General features: G+C 33.9%; 3 protein-coding genes and 1 pseudogene across 4 annotated transcripts; 2 read left to right on the forward strand and 2 right to left on the reverse strand.

Annotated features, from left to right (window-relative positions):
• Positions 1-3,984: 3,984 nt before the first annotated feature.
• On the reverse strand, positions 3,985-4,719 carry LOC148202097 (uncharacterized). The gene has a single exon (XM_088109288.1). The coding sequence runs from the start codon at positions 4,717-4,719 to the stop codon at positions 3,985-3,987; it is 735 nt and encodes a 244-aa protein (XP_087965414.1).
• A 1,003-nt stretch (positions 4,720-5,722) lies between these two features.
• Positions 5,723-6,685, reverse strand: LOC148202098 (uncharacterized; annotated as a pseudogene).
• Positions 6,686-8,412: 1,727 nt separating this feature from the next.
• LOC124820748 (receptor-like protein 56) lies at positions 8,413-9,846 on the forward strand. The gene is given in 3 exon segments (XM_047292507.2): positions 8,413-8,443; positions 8,659-9,797; positions 9,799-9,846. Coding segments are annotated over 3 exon segments (1,218 nt in total).
• Positions 9,847-14,703: 4,857 nt separating this feature from the next.
• LOC124820746 (cuscuta receptor 1-like) lies at positions 14,704-19,702 on the forward strand. 2 transcript variants are annotated; one of them, XM_088110031.1, is made up of 10 exons: positions 14,704-15,343; positions 15,422-15,577; positions 15,698-15,856; positions 15,952-16,101; positions 16,186-16,263; positions 16,379-16,534; positions 16,692-16,766; positions 16,889-17,038; positions 17,120-17,269; positions 17,416-19,702. In XM_088110031.1, the coding sequence occupies exons 1-10, from the start codon at positions 14,983-14,985 to the stop codon at positions 19,575-19,577; spliced, it is 3,597 nt and encodes a 1,198-aa protein (XP_087966157.1). In that variant the 5' UTR covers positions 14,704-14,982; the 3' UTR covers positions 19,578-19,702. The 2 variants fall into 2 exon arrangements, with proteins under 2 accessions (XP_087966157.1, XP_047148462.2); XM_047292506.2 differs by having other exon boundaries at positions 14,705-15,343; positions 16,883-17,038.
• Positions 19,703-22,406: the final 2,704 nt, after the last annotated feature.

A 22,406-nucleotide genomic window follows, 5' to 3' on the forward strand; every position in this document is an offset into this window, starting at 1 on the left:
CAGGAACCTGTTGCAATGTCTCAATCATAGGAACTTTAATCTCCAATTTCTTGAAGATTTCCATAAAGCGCTCAAATTCCTTCTTCCTATGATACTTCTTTGGATGAGGAAGAGGTTTTTCATATGATTCTTTCTTTTTTTCTCTCGTCCTCTTTTTCTTTTCTCTCACTTTCTTTTTGCTCTTCTTCTTTTCTCTTATTTTTTTCTTCCCTTCTCTTTTTCTTCTCAACTTCTTTATTTTCACACAAATTTTCTTTCTCTCTTCTCTCTCAACCACTTCTCTTTCTTTTTCCTCATCTTTATCTTTCTCACTCAACTCTTCTTTTTCTTTTCTCTCTATCTTTTCCTCATCTCTCCCTATTTTTTTCTCATCAAAAATTTTGTCACTTTCAGTGACAATGGCTTGACCTTCCTCCTTAGGGTTAACTTCAGTATTAACCTTAACGTTCAATCTATGACTAATGTAACGAAGGTGCATCTCCATCCTTTTACATGATGCTTCAATGTTTTTCTGAGTGGAGTTGGCATTTTTCAAAAATCGTTGAAGGGTGTCATCCAAACTTTCTGATAGAGAGGGTTGTTGCTGCCATTGCTGTGGTGGCGGCCTATCAAATTCTTCGGCAGCTTGAGTGCTTTTGTGATGACAATTAGATATCTGTATGTACTCTTGAAGTGCGTCCTCCAACGTTATCCTTCTTCCCGATAGAGAGGGTTTTTGCTGCCATTGTTGTGGTGGTTGATTCTTAAATTGATCGACAGCTTGCCAAAATTGACTTCTATTCATGCTTGAGTGAGGTTCCCACCAATGGTTGAAATTCCCTTAGTAGAATTCAGTGCCCATATAGTTAAATTCTTGACCAAATTGCATCCTGCAGACATCAGGCACAAAACCCTAAAAACAATTGTTAGCATAAAAAGATATAAAAGAAGATATAAGATCAGAGATAAGAAGATAAAATAAAAACAGAAAAAAAAATAGAAAACAAAAAAATAAAAACAGAAAAATAAAATAAAATAAAATAAAATAAAAATAAAAACAGAAAATAAAATAAAATAAAATAAAATAAAATAAAAATAAAAACCAAAAAATAAAAACATAAAATAAAAACAGAAATTCAAATTTCAAAATTCAAAATTCAAGTCAAAGATAATCAATAATCACACAAATGAACTAGTTAAACCACGAGTCCCCGGCAACGGCGCCAAAAACTTGATGACAAATTTATGAACACCGAAAAACGGCGCCACAAACTTGTTTAACAATCGGCAAGTGTAATCAAATCGTATCAAGTAATAAAACTAGGTAAGACCAAGTATCGTTTTCCCAAAGGACTCACGGCCCAGTTAGCTATATGATTTTGTTGATTATTTAAGACTTGTTAACAATTGATTGTAGGGTTTAAATGCAAAAGACAACAATTAAACATGTATGCATGAATTTGATCAATGGAAAAGAGGAATACAAACACTTTAATGAATTAGATGGATGAGTATGTTGTTGGGGTTATCAATTTCATCTTGTTCACTCTCATACACTTTAGGAATTCATCATCCGTTTCATCAATTGCTAATGCCACTCTCTAAATCACCTTGCAAGAAGGCCTATCCTTAATTACGAGTTCATACAATTCCTAGCATTCCTAGTAATTAGTTCTGAAGTGCAGGAGCTTAAAGGCAACCAATATGCTATTGGGAGAAATTCCCCGGATCTAGATTTCCCCGTCCGTTCCCATATCGACAAAATCAATAATCATGACAATGAGTGAGTTAAACAAAGCAAGCATTAAGCAAAGAGGAAAATCCCTAACTAAATATGAAAGAAAGCATGTATCTTAATATAAGATGTTAAAACAAATTCCATATATGAGAGTTTCACAAGACTACATTGATTCCCCAACAACAATACAAGGTTTAGTTCACCATATTCATGGTGAAACTAGATGAACAATAATAGAAGAATGAAAGAGATAGAAAAATCCTAGAAAGAGAAGAGGAGCGATGTCACCATCTCCCAATCTACCCCCAAGGGGTGAAAAGTGTGTTTCTGCTTCCTCCCAGCCAAAGATACAAACCCTAGGACGTGTAAGTCCTTAAATAGGGCATAAAAATAACATAAAACAAGTCCAAGCCCATAAAAACAAAAGAAAACCGGTCCAAGCCCACTTAGAATGGCGCTCAGCGGTATTTTACCGCTGAGCGGTACTAGCGCATGATCCATTTTGCCCCCAGCTGCTGTTTTGCCCCTCAGCGGTGATTTCGGCACCTGAAAACTGCCGCTCAGCGCCAAATTTCCGCTCAGCGCCACTCGGTCATATTTTTTTCTGTATTCTGGTTGACTTTTCAGCATTCTGGTTGACTGGTTGACTTTTCTGGTTGACTGGTTGACTTTTCTGGTTTCTGGTTTACTTTTCAGCACTCCAATCATTCGGTACTTCAATTCTTCTTTCAAATCATTCAATTAGCCTACAAAATAAAGGGAATCTTGCACAAAACCATTAAATTCACTTTCAACTCTCTTATTCACAAAACTAAAGCAAAAATATGAGTTCAAGCTAGTTTCTAAGTTTTAAAGGTTGCTTTTGGTATCAATTTTAAGCATAAAAATAACGGTTTTTCAACCGTTATCACCCTTCCGAACATGAGTCTGTGCAAAGACCTCATCAACATGGATCGCCCTTCGCAGAGCTTGTGCCTGTAACATAATTTATAGTTACAAGTGTACATATGAAATAGAAAATACATAACTTATATATGAAAGAAACAGAAAAGTAATGAAAGTTTAGCATACGAATGGCATGCTCATGAATCGTGATTGACCCACCAGTATGCAGGGTGCCACTCTTTTCAGAAGCTCTGTTCCTCTGGGCTTTGGCACACTTATTGCGAAACTCTACTGAATTCCAATGAGCCAGTAAAGAGTTCCAAATTTGCTCGCCCAACCAATAAGGGCGCTCTCCTGCATTGCAAGTATCCTTAAACATCTCTGATAGTAGATGAGATGCTTTCATGTGGAAATTTCTTTGTACATGTTTTTCATGTTCAGGTTTCCACTACACCTTCATCTGTAACATGAAACAGAACAAACATTGATTAATGAACATACTAAAAGAAGAATGACAATTAGTTTAATGGATTATTCACCTGAAAACGCTCCCAGAATGACTTTTTGTCGTCATCAGGTATTGTTCCCCAAGTAGGCCATGGACTTAAAAATTGTTGCGTAATTGAACGTATGATGGCCTGGGAAGCAACCTTGGATGGAATAAACCTGCATAATAAAAGTCATTTGAATTAATACAAACTTTAAACATCATAATGGTTAAACAAGGGATTAAAATCTCGCCCTTTACCATACGGCTCAATCCATGGTCGATCATGGACGGCTGGGTCAAGACCTTCACCATCACCAGTTGAATCTGGATCAACAGATGGTGTGACAGTCTCAGAAAACGGTATACAAGATGAGGAAGGTATAGAAGTAGGGTCAGGGGAGGAGTGGGGGTAATAAGCACAAAGGGAGGAGTGGGGGTTATAATCATAGGAGGAGGAAGAGGGTCTGCTGCAAGGGTAGGAGAAGGGTGTGTTGTAGGGGTAGGATAAGGGTGTATTGCAGAGGTAGGAGTAGGGTCTACTGCAGGGGTAGGAGGCTGTATTGTAGGGGTAGGAGGAGGCCCCACAGATTATGGACTGGGGGCAGCAGTGGTAGGTAGTTTAGCAAGCACCCTAAGTACATACTTTGGTGCCTACCGTTGCCTCTTTTTAGGCCTTGCTACCCCCTTTCCTTTATCAGGACGTTCTGAACCTTGTCCTGTCATTACTGCATTGAAATGGTTATAAATAAAGCGAAACAATAGAAATAAATAAGAAATGATCAATACAAATTAAAGTGAATGTAAAATAATTGCATACACAATCTTAAAAGATGGTATTTTAGATAACTCTATTGAAATGATAGTTCAATTTGCTACAATAGATGTCCAAATTTCAATCATCGTCATCATGATCTTCATCTTCATCTTCTTCTTCCAGAGCATCGTCATCATCATCATGATCTTCTTCTTCTTCTTCTTCATCATCATCATCATCATCATCATCATTTTCTTCTTGTTGTTGTTGTTCTTCTTCTTGTTGTTCTTCTTCTTGTTCTTTATCACCTTGTATTGCTGCTTCTAATTCATCTCCATCACCATCAGGGTCGACCAATGCGGTTATATGTTCAACTTCAATAATTTCGTGTGGTTGTGACATTTGGTCAAGTTGGTAGGCAACATCTTCCTCAACCTCATTTGAGTCAATGCGACCTCTAGGCTTGGTTTGTATTGCTACGGCCCAACCACGCTTGTCAATATTGCGGAATGGTGGATATGGCACATAATAAATTTGTTTGACATTAGTTGGTAGAATGAAAGGATCAAATGGTCCATATCTTAATCTTTGGTTGAGTTCGACAATAGTAAAGTGTGGATCCACTCTAGTACCAGCTCTAGAAGGATCAAACCATTCACAATAAAAAAGTACTACTCTGTTTGGAGAAGTAGTGGTGTTGTACTCTAACTCATATATTTTATGAATGCTGCCGTAGAAATCATCATAGGAACCTTCTGTAAGGCCCTTGACGTTCACACCACAATTTGTTGTTTTCTTTCCTTTAGACCACTCATGTGTATGGAATTTGTAACCATTGGTGAAGTAAGTGTGCCATTCTTTCACACTTCTCATTGGCCAATTGGATAGATGTCTTAACTCTTGAACCGTGGGAGTTAATGCCTGATTAAAAACTGTTACCAATAAGGAGTATTGGTAAAACCTGACGACGTATTTTGATGATGCTGTAACTTATAGATTTTGGATGTAGTAGGAAAATATTTAAAAAAAGCAACTTGTAGATTTTGAATGTAATAGGAAAATGTTAAACATTGTAATTTTTACTAGTATAATCGATTATGGTTAAGCAATAATCGATTATCACAAGTCATACTTGAATAATCGATTATCACTTCATATAATCGATTATCACTTTTTTGAAAACTCTGTAATGGACTTGAATAATTGATTATCACTTACAATAATCGATTATTCATGGCAGTTGGGAGCTGACCTTTGGCATTCAGTGTACTTGGCTATATAATTTGATTTGGAGAAATCAGAAGGTAACGTTTTTTTTTGAACTGAGAAAGCTTAGAACACTGTGTGTCAGAGGAACGTTCTTAGAGAGCTTTTTGTTCATTGTTCCCTTGCTTGGTCTTGTGAAAGGAGAGGCTCGCGTATCGTGTGTCAATAGTCGGAGCAGACTCTCTTCAAGTTAGCAAGGTACTCTGCCTGGTCTTGTGAAAGGAGAAGCTTGTGAATCGTTGGTCGATTGCCGGAGCAGTTCTCTTCAAGTTGGTAGAGTGGTTCTTTTCGTTTTATTCCTGTTCATTTGATTGTAATCTGTTAAACCATTTTTAGTGGAACTGTTAATCACTATTTATAGTGATTAACGACTGGACGTAGATTCTGTTGAATCGAACCAGTATAAAAATATCTGTGTGATTTTTCTATTCCCTACACTCATATTATTTTACGTATATCAACTGTTTGATTAATTTTCTGAAAGAAAATTATTTTTACTAAAAGGGCCAAATTAATTTTAATTGTAATCGAACACGGTTTCCGCTCTCTGAGTTTTAATTCCGCTGCGCTATACTCTTTGAAAAATACCCCCTCCGATACCAACAAAAACCTACAAAGATAATAAAAAAAAATTAAAAGCAAGAGTCAAATTAACCTTGCTCTAAACATAGGAATAAGTAAGGACCTGATTTCTAAACCAATGGGGAAACTCTGAGTGTATTCTAGCAGAAGCATTTCCTTCTACGACTTGCTCAGCCACAAAAAATGACCTGGTACAAATGATATGTATTAGTGTATAACAATTGTACCATTGCAAAGATAAGAGATGGATGATGACATACTCAAGATACGGCTTAACGTCACTGCAATTGATTAAGACATGGACATGAGCAGAGTTGAATTCAGCATTAGTTAACCAATGAGTGAATTCTTTCCCTGCGTGACGGCTTGATTGTCGGAAAACTAATAATGCACCTTGTCGTGGTTGAACTTGCCATTGAATTTCATTTCTGACATGAGTGGGGGACAACATGAAGTTTTTGAAATAATGTGAATAAAAATACGTTGTCTCTCTGTGCAAGTAAGCTGCACAAATTGAGTCTTCTACTCTAGCTTTATTTTTGACTAAACGTTTGGATTCTCCCATAAACCTTTCAAATGGATACATCCACCTGTATTGCACAAGTCCCCCAAGCCAAGCTTCATATGCAAGATGAATTGGAATATGCTCCATTGAATCAAAGAATGCAGGAGGGAATATTCTTTCTAATTTGTAGAGAATAATTGGGATATTTTCTTCCATCTTTCTAAGGGAATTTTCCTTTAGTGTCGTGCAGCACAAATCTTTAAAGAAGTTACTGATTTCTATCAGTGGATTTAACACGTGCATTGGCAAACAACTGAACACAAGAGGGATGAAAGTCTCCATGAATACATGACAATCATGACTCTTCAACCCTTGAATAGTATCGTTCTGAACATTGGCACATCTGGACAAGTTAGAAGCATATCCATCTGGCATTCTAAGCTCCTTGATCCATCCACACACTATTCTTGCCTCGTCTTTTGACATGGTGTAATTTGCTTTTGGTTTAAATAATTGGCCGTTACTTTGTGCTTTCAACTCTAAGTCTTTTCGTCCACAATACAAAGGTAAATCTTTTCTTGCTTTGTCATTATCTTTTGTCTTACCTATAACATTAATAACTGTGTTGAAGACATTGTCAAAGAAATTTTTTTCTGTGTGCATGACATCGAGGTTGTGTCTTAGCAAGTTGTCTTCCCAATAGGGAAGATCCCAGAATATGCTTCTTTTAGTCCAATTATGCCATTCTCCAAACCCTTCTATCCTATTCTGACCAGATTTAGTGACTTTTGGATAGTCTTTCACTCTTCTCCAAATGTGTGATCTAGTCAACTTCGGCAGGGGCATATCCGTTTCAACTTGCCCTTTGCGAAATGCCTTTTTGTTTCTTCTGAAGGGGTGATCAATGGGCAAAAACCGTCGATGGTAGTCAAACCAACTACTTTTCCGACCATAACTTAATTGGAATGACTTTGTATGTTCCATGCAATGTGGACAAGCTAATCGACCATGCTTGCTCCAACCAGATAACATGCCATACGTTGGGAAGTCATTAATAGTCCACATCAAGGCTGCCCTCATAAGGAAGTTTTGCTTCCTTGAAACATCATACGTCCAAACACCATTCCATAGCTTCTTCAAATCATCAATCAAAGGCTCCAAATAAACATCAATCGATGATTTGGGGTTAGATGGACCTGGTATTATACACGATAAGAACATGTAAGGCTTTGTCATACACATCTCAGGTGGTAGATTGTATGGGGTAACTATCACGGGTCAGCATGAATATGGTGATGCAGACGCCTGAATGTACGGGGTAAACCCATCAGAGCATAAACCAAGTCAGACGTTACGCGGTTCACTAGCAAAGGATGGATGTTTACGATTGAAACTGCTTCCAAGCTTCACCATCAGAAGGATGACGCAAAAATCCTTCAGTTTTGTTACCATCATGCCATGTCATGTGTTCTGATGTTTCCATTGAAGTAAACATTCTTTGTAATCTTGGAATTATAGGCAAGTAGAACATGGACTTTAAGGGAATTGCTTTTTTTTGCCTCCGTCCAGCATGCATCGTTTAATATCGAGGTGAGCCACAAAACTTGCATTCAACCAACAATGCATCATTTTTGCCACTGTCATTGTCATAGAATAACATACATCCATTAACACAACAATCAATCTTCTTGACTTCCAATCCCAACTTTGAAACACATTTTTTGGCTTGGTAATAATTCTTCGGCATAAAATTGTTTGGTGGTTTCAAATCTAACATCAATTTTGTATAGAAGTCCACTGCTTGAATGGGAACGTTCCAATTAGATTTTTCAGCCATGAGTCTAATGCACATTGACAATTTTGACTCAGATGAACCTTCAAATACAGGTAGATTTGTCTCTGTTAGTAAATTGTAAAACCTCTGAGTGGTTTCATTTGGAGACTCTTCATCATGACTATCGTTTGCTTCTTGTTCAGCATGGCGACGAAGAGCATTGTCGACCATCTCTTGCATATAGAAAAATTGATCTATCTTAGATGTATGTACAATAGTATTCGAACCTGATGCAAGCCGCTTTTCAGCTGCAGTGGAGGTCGAAGGAATTTGTTCACCATCAATGTCCAAACCGTGTAATTAGGCATGAACCCTTTTTGGTAAAGGTGAAGTTTGACGACTTCATCTTTCAAAATCCTTGTACATTCGCACTTGATGCATGGACATCGAATCCCTCCATCAAGAGCATAGTATTGATATCGTGGGGCCGTCTCCACAAACTCTTCAACTCTGATGACAAAAGATTCCTTCAAACCTCTCCTTCCACTATAACAACGATCATACATCCATCCATGATGGTTGGGAAAATGGGCCATGTTCTGTGACAAGCCAAATAAATAAAAACTTAGCCAAAACAGCAACACTCCATGTGACGTAAGTAATAAAAAACATTTTACTACTCAAGTCATCTTGGCTATGCTTTCATTATCCAACAATCATCTTGAAGGGTCTATTCCGACGTGCCTAGTCGAACATCAACCACTGTTATATATAGATGTGTCAAACAATAATTTGATGGGTTTTGTGCCATGTTTTGTCAATTCTTCTCTGGAATACATTCATTTGAACAACATGTTAAGTGGTTTACCCAAAAGAATGTTCAGCAAAAGTTCTTCCCTAACAATTCTAGACCTTAGCTACAATGAAATAGTCGGGAGCATTCAAGATATGATGGAAGACCTTTCGCATAGAAGGTTGAATATACTCATTTTGAAAGGTAACCGCTTTACAGGGCATTTACCAGAGCAGATATGCCAATTGGAGGGTTTGAGTATATTAGATCTTTCTTATAACAATTTTTTTGGTCCAATACCCAATTGCTTGGGTAAAATGCCTTTTGAGGATGACCCTCGCTCGTTGAGGTATGCATTTGATGGCTTTCTTCATGCAATAAATAGCAATACAAAAACTATGACACCGAACATAAACGAGAAAGCAATCTTCACTACGAAGAAAAGATCCTACACATATACAGAGAGCATCCTTGCTTATATGTCCGGAATTGATTTATCCAAAAATAAACTAAACGGAAGTATTCCATCTGAGCTTGGAAACTTGACAAGAATTCGAGCATTGAATTTGTCTCACAATAATTTGATTGGAGAAATTCCAGCTACATTTTCCAAATTAGTACAAATAGAGAGTTTGGATCTTTCTTTCAACATGTTGAGTGGTCAAATTCCTCATCAACTAAATCAGTTGAACTCACTTGCTGTATTTAGTGTTGCGCATAACAACTTATCAGGTGATACACCCGAGCGAAAAGGCCAATTTATTACCTTTGATGAAAGCAGCTATGAAGGAAATTCTCTTCTTTGTGGACCTCCATTGCTAAAAAGTTGTCATCCTTATTTACAATCACCAACCGTTTCTTCGAATGATGAAGACAACAACAGTCCGATTGACATGGTTGCTTTTTATGTAAGTTTTGTTGTGGCTTACACATCGGTTTTGTTTGTAATTGTTGCAACTCTCTGCATTAATCCTGATTGGAGGCGAGCCTGGTTTTCCTATATGGAATTTATAATCTTAAGTTTTTATTACTTTTATGCAAGATAGATGGAGGAGGTTTTCAAATTTTGAAAATATGTAATATAGTTTTTCTTGTTGCCTTATATTGTCGTGTTGTTTGCTAAGATTGATTCAATCATGAGTTTCTTATTTATTTGGAATTCAGTTTCTTTTTGCAATTAAATAATAATATTTTTATTCAAAGATCATTATTTTATTTTTTATTATTTTATGTTGAAGTTCTAGTTCTGGCTCCATGTGGATTGATACATTAAAAAAGAGTTAATGTTGATGTAGGAAAGAATTAAGTACTACAATTAAATGGTATAAGGGTTGACTGCATAACTCCATTTACTTTGTCCTCAGCTTTATTTTCCTATCCCCAAACAGGAATGACTTTTTAAATTATACTATCTCATTTTGCTTGAGTGGAGTAAAACTTTGGGAATTGGAGCAAGAGAGAAGAAAAGAGATCATATTTATATATTAACATCAAAATATTTTATGAAAACAAAGGTAAACTAAGAAGAAAATTTAGAACGAGCTAATAGAGTTAATGAATAAGAAGAACTCTACATACTTGAGTTTTTCAAATAAAGGCAGGATTTTTAAAATATGGATTGTGATAGTTACTCAGTATAGATATTTATGACAACATTAGAAAAGAAAAAAAAATGTAAAAATAAAAAAATTACAATAACATAAAAGAAAAGATGTAATAGATTAGGTATGTCATTCACTAGTCTTCTAATTAGCCTAATACTGTTAGGTTTTCAAGAAACCGAAACATAAAAAGACATTGCATTTTTACAAATTTTATGAATATATAAGCTTTGGTTCACTGCACAAACAAAGCCATAGGCACCTTTTTACTTCAGTTAAAAAATTGAATCCTAAATGAGTGTCAAATAATATAAAAATTTCGATAAAAATGATATTTTAAACTCTGAACAACACCTATGGCTTCAGGTTTTACAAAACTGCTACCATAGGTTCCTGTAAAACTGACATCCATCCCCTGAATTGAGATTTTTATCTAACACCTATCTGAGTAGGGTATGTGGCTTTGGTTTTTTACCGAAACGTTGCCATATGGTCTCGCAAATCTGACATTCCTTACCTAACATTGAGAATTTTATCTAACACCTTTCTAAACAGAGCTTATTGCTTTAATTTTGTACAGAACTGCTGCCATAGGTCATTTCAACCTGACCATTGATTTTATTATTTTATTAAGTGACTTTTCTAAACAACATTTATGGTCTCGGTTTTTCGGTAATGGCTTTATGTTTCAGTTCTATTATGAACCGAAGCCAAAAGTATGTTTTAAATTTCAAAATTGCCACTAAAAATTTTAACTTTTTAATTTTTTGAATGACTTTAGGAAGCAGTTGTTATTAGTAAAACCGAGGCCATATGGTAGTTATTGCATCGATTATTAAAATAATCGAGGCAATATCTCTTTCCAAGGTTAAACTTTTGCAAAAATTATAAATGACCCACTGCAACAATTTTCTTCTTCCTTTGCGAACAAACCAGCACTGCTGCAACCACCGTTACTTCTCCAAACCAAAACGCCATCATCATTGTTCCAACAATGTCGTCTTCTTTATTCGTTACTATTACTATCACACATCTCTTCCTTTGTTCGTTCTTGACTTTCTTTGTTCGTCTTCTTCGTGGTGGTGAGCACGATTCTTTTCATTTTTTGTGCATTTTTGTGCTTGCTTTGGTTCTTGAGACTAATATATTGTTTGTATTTGTGTCCAAGTATTGTATTTTTGTGGTGGAATTTCGTATCGTTCCCAAACGCAAGTAGTTGCATCATTCTCTATTGTTGTCCACCTTTCACGCTCTCAAGTTCCTATTATTATGTTTAAATTTTAGTTTTTTAATATGACTCTATAATTGTGTGGTAGGTTATTCATTTTTATATGTTGGATATGTGGTTAATTATATGCTTAAATATATTGGTGTATTGAGTTAGCCTTAGTTTCTCGTTTGAGATTCGATAAAAAAATTATTTACTGTCTCTAAGTTTTTTTAAGAAATGTAACTTTTAAAAATGAACATAAAAGAGGACGATACTAATAATTTATAAGTATTGAATCTTGAATTATCTGGTTAAACAACTTAAGAATTAATCACTTTTTCATAATTTATTGGTGCATATAAATTTTAATATAAATGTCTTAAAATTCATGAATATTTGCAGCTGTGTTTTGTATTGATCTTTGGCTGCATATTTGATTGTGATTTATAATCACTTTCATTTTGTGTAATATGAAGACCAATGCAAAATGTTGACAAGTTTTTTTGAAATATAAAATATGTTGTTTAAAATTTATATGTACAATAAACTAAATAAAGTAAATCTTCTTGAATGGGATGTGGTCAAACTTTGAATACAAAAACTATCAAAGTGATCATTCAAGATTACTGAAATTGTTCACAATTTCAGTAGATATACATATAGATCAAGATTAGATTATTTCAACATGCATTAATGCTAAGTATGAATCAAATCGATATAAAGACTTAATACTTAACACCTCAAATGTAACTTGATAGTTGATTAAAAATATTGTAAAATCTATTTTTAAAAATTAAATAAAAATAAATAAAAACCAATTACCTCCCCCGTTCCTCTTCTCCCTCCCTTTAGTGTATGATCTATTTATAAACATATACTTATTAGATGAATTTATCAATGTATTTATTAGAGAAGTTTAGCTATATACATTATATTTATACATTATATTAATACATTAGACTAATATATATATATATATATATATATATATATATATATATATATATATATATATATATATATATATAGAATTTACTCCATATTTTTGCATATATTTTACAAAGCTTACTATTTATATTTGGTTTAAACCCTCAGATCATCCTCGTATTTGTTGGAGAATCTCAAGTGGGTCCTCGTTTTTGCAACTGTCTTAGTTGGGTCCATATATTTCAAAAATTGGGCCAATTAAGCCCTGTTCGTTAAGTTTTCACAAACGGCGTTAAAATTTGTTGACGTGGTGCACACTTAATCTACTGATGTATATGTCTTATATTATGTGGAGTTTGTTATTTAATTTGTTATTAAGTATTGTATAAGTGTTATATGACATGTTATGTTATATTATTTAATTGTTCAAATTCGGGATTTCTTTGGATTAGGAGATTTTTAATGAAATAGGGTTAGAGATAGAGAATTATTGATTTGGTCAGTGTGAGAAGATGAATTGGAATCCTACAGAGCATTCTCTTCAACTCCAATGCACCACTCATTTGCACCGAATACGACCCAAGCAGAGGAAGGAGCATTGGATGATCAGGTTAGAAAGGACCCCTCCGCCAACATCGTGGTAGGAAAGGACCCCTCCGCTAAAGGCGACCGTGATGGTTATTGACGGTGGGGAGCGACGACGATCGGTTCGTGGATGATGGTCGAAATTTTGCCAGCAACTGCAGGAAATGTTGCAAGTGTCGCCCTGGTAACATAATGAAAAATAAAACATTAGATAAATTTGAAAGCTTTGACAAAAATAAAAGGGAAAAAGTGAATTGAATCGGAAAAATGAAGAAAAAAAAGAAAGAGATTGATAAGATGGAAATTAGGAAATGGAAAAGAGGGATTTTGAAATGGAATAGGGAAAAGATGAATCTATATTACGAGACTAACTGCTCCATCGCTTTCAGCCATATGGGTTCTGTCAACTCAAACAAAGAACTCGTGTCAAACACCAAATGACCCAAAATTGATTTTTTTACCTGCTTAGATTGACCATTTCGGCCACCGATATTGGTTCTTATCACGTGCCCGGTCTCAGCACCCACACCATCGATGATGTCAGGCTCACTATCCTGTAGAATATAAACTAGGGGCAAACCTATTGAAACAGAAACAACAAAAAGGGTATAAAAAAGAAATTAAAATTTCAGGAGAAGGTGTTTACAAAACTTGTGTTTTTGTCCCGAGCACATTTGATAGTGGTTAACGAAGAAGAGAATGGAATAGGAAAAAAATGAATTGCGAGATGGTGCTTCTTGAATTAAAAAAAATGAAAAAAAAACATGAAAAAGGGTAATAGTGTACAAACCCTGTCTTCGTCGTGGTCTTTCAATCTCATCTCGAGCATCTCTCTACCAAGCCAATCGACAGAATTGGAAGAACCCCTGAAGGCAGCGTTACCTGGAACTACAGGTGTTGGGTGTTGCAGTGTGGAATGGATTGGGGCTGGTTTGATTTTTCTGTTTTGGAGGTTTCGGTGGAAGTGCTACGCGGTGGCTACCAAGATTCTGATTGTTGGGTTAGGTTCCTTTGTTTGTCTTCTCTTGTGTGTTCGTCTACTATGTTCACTGATCAAATCCCTAATTCCTTTTCTCTAACCCTATTTACTTAAAAAATTTCTAATCATAAGAAATTTTTAACATTACTAATTCAATTTTGTGCCACGTCAAAAATTGTTAATTTAGTTAAGAAATTCAACGTAATATAACAGTTTTACATTAGCAGATTAAGTGTTCACCATGTCACCAAATTTTTAACGAAGTCTATGAAAACTTAACGGACAGGGCTTAATTGGCTCAATTTTTCAAATATTTGGACCTAATTGAGACAATTTTTCAAATATGTGGACCTAATTGAGACAATTACAAATACAAGTATCCACCTGAGATTTCCCAACAAATATAAAGACGATCCGAGGGTTTAAACCTTCATATTTTTACTAATATATTAAATTTCTAAATTTATAAATACTTTTTTACGTTAATTCTATTTTAATTATAAACTTAAAAATATTTTCCTTTTCTTTTCTCAATCTCTAAATTTCTTTTAATAAATACACGAACAAACACCAAATATCAATCAGTAAATAGGGACTAGATTGGTTCCCTCAAACAATTTTAGATAAGAATTTGATATCATTTTGGTATTTTAAGGGTCAGAGTTTGATGAGGACTCAATGGAAGAAAAACAAAATGAAAACTCAGTGGAGAAGACTAGTTGAAGGAAGATTCAAAACAAGAATGATTTATCTACTTCAAGTACATTGCCTGCAGTAGTCATCACGGCCTTTGGGTTGACCCCAAGTCATCCTTCATTATTACCGTGGTCGCCACTAACTTCCACTCAGCCATAAATTAGTTTACTTTAATTGGTCCATTCTTATTTAAACGCCCAAATCCTTTGTTGCAAAATATGAAGATGAAAATGAAGAACGTTAGTGTGACTTTATTGATTTTTGTTTTGGTGGAAGTGATATGGTGCGAAGGGTATTGGAAGGAAGAGCGAGAAGCTCTTTGGGGTCTAAATTCCCGTTTTGGCTTACCTTTGTCATGGCAGTGGGAAGGAACAGATTGTTGTGAATGGGAAGGAGTGGAGTGCAACCCCTCCACAGGGAGAGTGGCCAAACTTGATTTTAATGACCTGGAGAGTGATTTTGATGGCCAAACAGATCAGAATTTAAGTTTAAGTTTGGCTGATCTTGTTGTCTTCAAAGATTTGAAGAGTCTCAACTTGAGCTATAGTGATTGGGCATTAGATTGTGCGGACAGTGAAGGTTATTCTACACGTTCTATTTCTTGATCACTATGTTAAACATGAATAATTATTTCCATTTAATTTTAATACTTTGCAGGGTTGGAAAATCTGGAAGTCCTTGACTTGAGTGTGAAGAGAGAGCTGGATAGTTTCACTGTTATTCTAGTTTGTTTGAATTTCCTTCCATCTCTCAAGTCTTTATATTTATCATCCAACAGGTATTTATCACACAACAGGTTCAATGTATTCAACGGTAAGGATATATATTATAATGATGATGATGATGTGTGATAACCATCTTTTTAATTTTTACTTCAAAATTGGTTGGCTTCTTCTACTACCTTTGAGTACTAACACATGTGTATTCCTTTAGATTTTGAAACTCTGTCATCGAAGTTGCTTAGATTAGAAGTCCTTGACATAAGTTGGAACTATTTGACTAATGACATTTTGCCATCTCTCGAGGGATTCACGTCTCTGAAAGAACTCTATTTGTCTGGCAATGAATTTGACTCAGATAATCATATCCAAGGTGGAATAATTTTCCCATTTCATTTGTAAAGCTAAGGATACTGATAATAGCTTCAGGATAATATATATACGTATGTAAGACACTTTACCTTGCAGGTTTATGCTCTATGTTGAAGAATCTTGAGGTCCTTGACTTGTCTTACAACAACTTCAATGACAGTGATATTGCATCTGCTCTCAGTGGACTTTCTTCTCTCAAGTCTTTAAATTTAGGATACAGTGAATTGACTCCAAGATCAATTCTTAGTATGTTACACTTCCTACATTTCAAATCTTCATCATGCTTTTTGGTTGAAAATATATGAGTGTAATGAGTATGTATATTACTAGATATATCAAAGATAAGGTCTCTGGAGATTCTTGAGATGGAGGGGAACCAGTTGAATGAGACTAGTTTTTGGCGTTTAGGTTAGTTGTGCTTATTCTTTATTTTACCGAAGTAGATTCGAATCAATGCAAATAGCATGCTCCTTATTTAGTGTGTAAACTCATAATTAGATGTTGTCAATTTTGTTTCTATCAGAGAAGGATGGATTTACGTGGCCACCCAATTTACAAGTCCTAAAGCTGACTTCAAACAGTTTCTCCAATGAATTTCTCTCATCTCTAAGTGGGCTTCAATTTCTCAAATCCCTTGATTTAAGATCAAACCGATTAAACGGATTGCTCGATATAAGTGGTTAGTATAACTTATTTTTTTTATGGTGGTTGGACTTAGACTCTGAGGCAGAGAATTTTTTTAATATATTACCTCTGTTGTATGAGCGAAGAAAGAGTAGTACTATATATATTCTATGAATGAGTATAACAATTCATTCTCTATTTGTTTCTAACAGGATTATTGGCTTTAACCAGTTTGGAGATTCTTGATCTAAGTGGTAACGAAATTAACAGTTTTGTTGTCCCTCAAGGTATTCAAACAAAGCAACTGATATAAAAAAGTGATAATTGGTCTGCTTGCTGTGCATAGTTGTTGTATTTGTTTTGTCATGTGTTGGCAAATTAAATATTATTGGCCATGTTTTAGTTTCAGGCTCAAAAAGTCTAAACAAACTGGACGTCCTTATTTTAGATAGCAATATGATAAATGGAAGCAAACTGAGGGAATCACTGCAACCTTTCTCATCTATTAGGGTGCTTTCTATGAATAGTAACGTGATAGTAGGAACAATTACTGCAGGAGGTAGAAACACCTTTTTATTTTACTCTAAGTTAGTTTGCTTGATATATTAAGGTTCATATACCTTCTTTTTCTATTGTGCAGATTTTCGTGATTTAAGTAGCCTTGAACACTTGGCACTCGACGACAACTTTTCCCTTGACAATGAGTTTTTCAAAACTATTGGGGAATTGACTTCTTTGAAAGTTTTGTCTGCTTCTTTTTGCCTAATAAACGGCCCCCTTCCTCCTGCTGGTAATTCGACTTGTCATTATAGTTTTTATATTTCCTTTTATAGTTAATCATCACATTATTTTACACCCTTTTTTTACTTGAAAATTTATATCCTTTGCATCGTGTCATCCATAAGATGATTTTTTTTTCAATACTTCATATTTCAGATTGGTTTAAGCTGAAGAATCTCAAAGAGTTAGATCTAAGTCAAAACCTATTTAATGGATCGCTTCCCTCATCTTTCTTAAACATGACATCTCTTCAGAAGTTGGAACTTTCATATAATCAATTCAGTGGACAATTTGATTCTAGCATTGCTAGCCTTACATCACTTGAATATTTTGGATTTAAAGAAAACCAATTTGAAGTTCCTCTTTCTTTTTCACCATTTGCTAATCATTCAAACCTTAAGTTCATATATGGTAAAGGCAACAAAGTCGTATTGGACTTACAACCTAGTCCGCAAACTTGGATTCCAAAATTTCAATTACAAGTCCTTAGTTTGCCTTCAATGACTTGGAATGATTCTCTTCCACTCCCCATGTTTCTTCTACATCAAAACAGTTTGACTAGCGTAGATTTCTCTAGTTGTAGATTGGAAGGATTGTTTCCTTACTGGTTGTTTGAAAACAACACAAAATTGACTGAACTTCGTGTTAGAAATTGCTCTTTCACAGGTGTTCTCCAGCTACCATTACATCCTCTTACAAGCATGAGGAGAATTGATGTGTCTGACAATAACATAACTGGCCAAATCCCTAATAAGAATATTAGTTCAGTATTACCAAATTTGCAATATCTAAATTTGTCTAGAAACCACATCCAAGGTTCGATTTCTCGTGAGTTTGGGAAAATGAGCTTATTGCATACGTTGGATCTATCAAATAATCATTTATCAGGAGAGATTCCAAAAAACATATCCAGAGATGGGTCACGACTGAAAAACTTGAAACTTTCACACAATAGGCTCTATGGACCTGTATTTCCATCTTTGAAATACTTGGAAGAATTGTATTTAGATGACAACAGCCTTTATGGTAGCATACCCAATAGCTTTCTTAACTCATCTCTCCAACTCTTGAGTCTAGGCTATAATAATTTAGTGGGGAAACTACCAAATGTGATTGGAAATTTTTCAAACTTAGCTAAGCTTTCATTGTCCAACAATCTTCTTGAAGGGTCTATTCCGACGTGCCTAGTCGAACATCAACCTCTATTATATCTAGATGTATCAAACAATAATTTGATGGGTTTTGTGCCATCTTTTGTCAATGCTTCCCTGAGATACATTCATTTGAGCAACAACATGTTCAGTGGTTTACCCAAAAGAATGTTCAGCAAAAGATCTTCCATAATAATTCTAGACCTTAGCCACAATGAAATAGTCGGTAGCATTCAAGATATGATGGAAGACCTTGCTCATTCAAGGTTGAATATACTCATTTTGAAAGGTAACCGCTTTACAGGGCACTTACCAGAGCAGATATGCCAATTGGAAGATTTGAGTATATTAGATCTTTCTTATAACAATTTTTTTGGTCCAATACCCAATTGCTTGGGTAAAATGCCTCTTGAGAATGATGACCCTGTCAAGTTTAGGGAAGAAATTAATGGCTTTTTTCGTAAAAATAATTACTATGCACAAATTTTGACACCTAATATAGACGAGAAAGCAATCTTCACTACGAAGAAAAGGTCCTACACTTATACAGGGAGCATCCTTGCTTATATGTCTGGGATTGATTTATCCAAAAATAAACTAAACGGAAGTATTCCATCCGAGCTTGGAAACTTGAAGAGAATTCGAGCATTGAATTTGTCTCACAATAATTTGATTGGAGAAATTCCAACTTCATTTTCCAAATTAGTACAAATAGAGAGTTTGGATCTTTCTTTCAACATGTTGAGTGGTCAAATTCCTCATCAACTAAATCAGTTGAACTCTCTTGCTGTATTTAGTGTTGCACATAACAACTTATCAGGCGATACACCCGAGCAAAAAGGCCAATTTATTACCTTTGATGAAAGTAGCTATGAAGGAAATTCTCTTCTTTGTGGACCTCCATTGCTAAAATGTTGTCATCCTTGTTTACAATCACCAGCTGTTTCTTCAAATGACGAACACAATAACAGTCCGATTGACATGCTTGTTTTTTATGTAAGTTTTGTTGTGGCATACACATCGGTATTGTTGGTAATTGTTGCAACTCTCTGTATTAATCCTTATTGGAGGCGAGCATGGTTTTCCTATATGGAATTGATAATCTTAAGTTTTAATTACTTTATGCAAGATAGTTGGAGGAGGTTTTCAAATTCTGAAAATATGTAATATAGTTTGTCTTGCATGCCTTATATTGTCGTGTTGTTTGGTAAGATTGATTCAATGAGTTTCTTAGTTGTATGGAATTCAGTTTCTTTTTGCAATTAAATAATAGTTTCTCTATTGAAAGATCATTATTTTATGTTGAAGTTCTACATGATCTTAACATGTAGTGACATAAAATCCTAAACTTCAAACTAAATATATCATTCCGACCTTATACTAGTACGGATTCATTTTGCCTGTCAAATTTCACGTGCAAACACTTATATTCCTATCCATGTAAACAACCCAAGAAGCAACTATCCCAAGAATAAATACAGAGAAAAAAACTTATTCTAAAGAATTTTATTTTAGTAGAATATATTTTCCTCTCTCTAAGACAAGGATCTTGGAAAGGATGAACGAGTCATTGTAAAATGAGAAAATATGATTTTAAAGAAATTATGATTCTCGTGAAATGAAATTTAAATACAAGTTTTTTAGTTTAACTAATAAAAGCAAAATTTTGTAATATATAAAAATAAGTTATGAAATAAAATATTTACGTAGTTATGTAATTATAAAATAATAATTTCATTACTTAATTGAATTATAAACTAAAAATGACATTATTATCTTAGTTCAAATTATTTTTCATTAAACTATACGTGATTTGGTGACAGATATTTTCTACAAATTTATAATTTTATTTAATATTACAATAACTTTTTATATTGTTTCTAACACATTATTTTATAGTAACAATTTCAGTTCAAAGTACGTATTTATTTTAATTTTGTATATTAATATAAAATTTATGTGTTGTTTCAGTCATAATTTTTTCAAGTTTAATGTACATAGTTATTTTTAACTAATTCTAATTTTATTACATTCTAAATTTTTAATTAAAAGTAAACATATGATTTGTGAAATTTGTGATTCTCTCAATTTATAAGATTTTTATAAGTTAGGAAAGATTTGGTGAATTTTTGTAAGATTTCATCCAGATTCAATTTTCTTTTCATTACTTTTTGTAATTGGATACTTGGATATAATCAGAGCCGTCGGTTCATATATAGTTTAAATGTGATCTAAATTGCTGTATACAAATTATTATTTTTTCTATTTTTCAGTTTTTGGACTTAAAGGAAGAGAAAGAGCAAAAGAAACACTTATTACATATAAAAGCAAAATTCAAGGGGTTTTTTTCCTGCATCATTAATTTTTCTTCCTGCACCTCCAAACTTTTTTAAATCTCTAGACAAAGTTTCTCTCTTTTTATACATACCTCACCTACCCACTTTTACTCACTCTGCTAACTATAGCATCGCACCACCCACATACAAAGAAATCTTCTTCCTCTCTCTTACCCCCTGCATCTAGCATTGCACAACACACATCCCTCACCAACACAGCGCACCCTGCAACCCACCTTCAAAACATTCATGTCATGAGTACACATTTGTTTACAACATTTTTAAATTTGTAAATATTTAGTCGAAATCCGTAATTGAACGTAAGTAACAAAGAAATTTAGAGATTTAAAATTATGTATTTGGAGATTTAGGATTGAATATCAGATTTTAAATTTCAGGATTGTATTAGATTTCAAAATCCAATTAAAAAAATATCAAATTTAGATTGATTATCAGAACTTAAAATTCAATAAACTATAGAAGTTTGAAATCCGATAAAAAAGTTTACCAAATTTTGAAATCAATTATATTCCTTAATTAGATTTCAAAATTCAACAAACTATTCAAACAAATTTCAAAATTTGATTAAAAAGTTGATTGAATTTCATAATCTGACATATTCCTTAATCAAATTCCAAAATCTCTTATTATATCCAAATCAAATAACCCTTAAACTAGATTTTAAAATCTAATTAATTATTTCGAAATCTTTTAATATGTATTTTGTTTTTAGTTGTTATTTTAATTTTCGTGTAGAATTTTTATTTTAATTGTTATTTTAATTTTTTTAAATTCTTCTTTTAAATTATTTTTAGTGGATTCTGGTTTTGTTATTTTTTTAATCTTTTTATTTTGTGTGTTGTGATTTAGAGTTTAGGGTTTATATATATATATATATATATATATATATATATATATATATATAATTTTAATTTTAATTTATTATTAATGGTTTATAGTTTTATTCGTTTCTTTTGAATTTTATTGATTTTACGATTTCTTGGTTAGGATTTATGCTATAGCATTTAGGGTTCATTTGATTGTTGTGGTATAAGGTTTATGTATTATTGTTTTGTTTATTTTTTTTTTTAAGTTTAGTTATTTATTATGTGTATTGGTTTTAATATTTTTTTTTGTTATAGAAATGGCTAGAGCATGAAGTACATATCGCGATGAGAGTTTTAGACAAGGTGAAGTTAGAAGGAGACTTATAATATCTGCTCATAAGTGGTTGTCCTGTTGAAGTTGGAGAATTATTGTTTGATGCCTTTATGTGATATTCTTACAATTACTATAATAAGGGATTGATATTGACATTTGTTGAGAGATGACATATAGAGACAAATATTTTCCATGTCACTGTTGGTGAGATGATCGTCACACTAGATGATGTGTTTGCACTATTACATTTGCCTAAAGTGGAACAATTATAGTTGAATGAATGCTTAGACTTTAAGGCGACTTTAGAAACTCTCACAGACCTATTGGGCACAGACCACACGAGGGCTACATTTCAGCTCAGGCAATGTCGTGATCCCCAAGTAAGACTAAGTTTGTTAAGAGACCTATATAATGATTATTGTGAGAATCAACAATAGGAGTATGTCACACAAGTTTTCTTGTTGCATCTAGTTGAATGAACAGTTTTTACAGATAAAAG

This window comes from Vigna umbellata, chromosome 3, assembly GCF_029865625.1.
Source record: "Vigna umbellata cultivar VRB3 chromosome 3, Vumbellata_1.0, whole genome shotgun sequence".
Taxonomy (NCBI): Eukaryota; Viridiplantae; Streptophyta; class Magnoliopsida; order Fabales; family Fabaceae; genus Vigna; species Vigna umbellata.

Coding starts and splice junctions, on each gene's coding strand:
- LOC124820746 (XM_047292506.2), top strand. CDS start 14,983: ATGAAGATGAAAATGAAGAACGTTAGTGTGACTTTATTGATTTTTGTT. Junction 15,857..15,951: donor CTCAGATAATCATATCCAAG/GTGGAATAATTT, acceptor TTTACCTTGCAG/GTTTATGCTCTATGTTGAAG. Junction 16,102..16,185: donor GACTCCAAGATCAATTCTTA/GTATGTTACACT, acceptor GTATATTACTAG/ATATATCAAAGATAAGGTCT.
- LOC148202097 (XM_088109288.1), bottom strand. CDS start 4,719: ATGAGAAGTGTGAAAGAATGGCACACTTACTTCACCAATGGTTACAAA.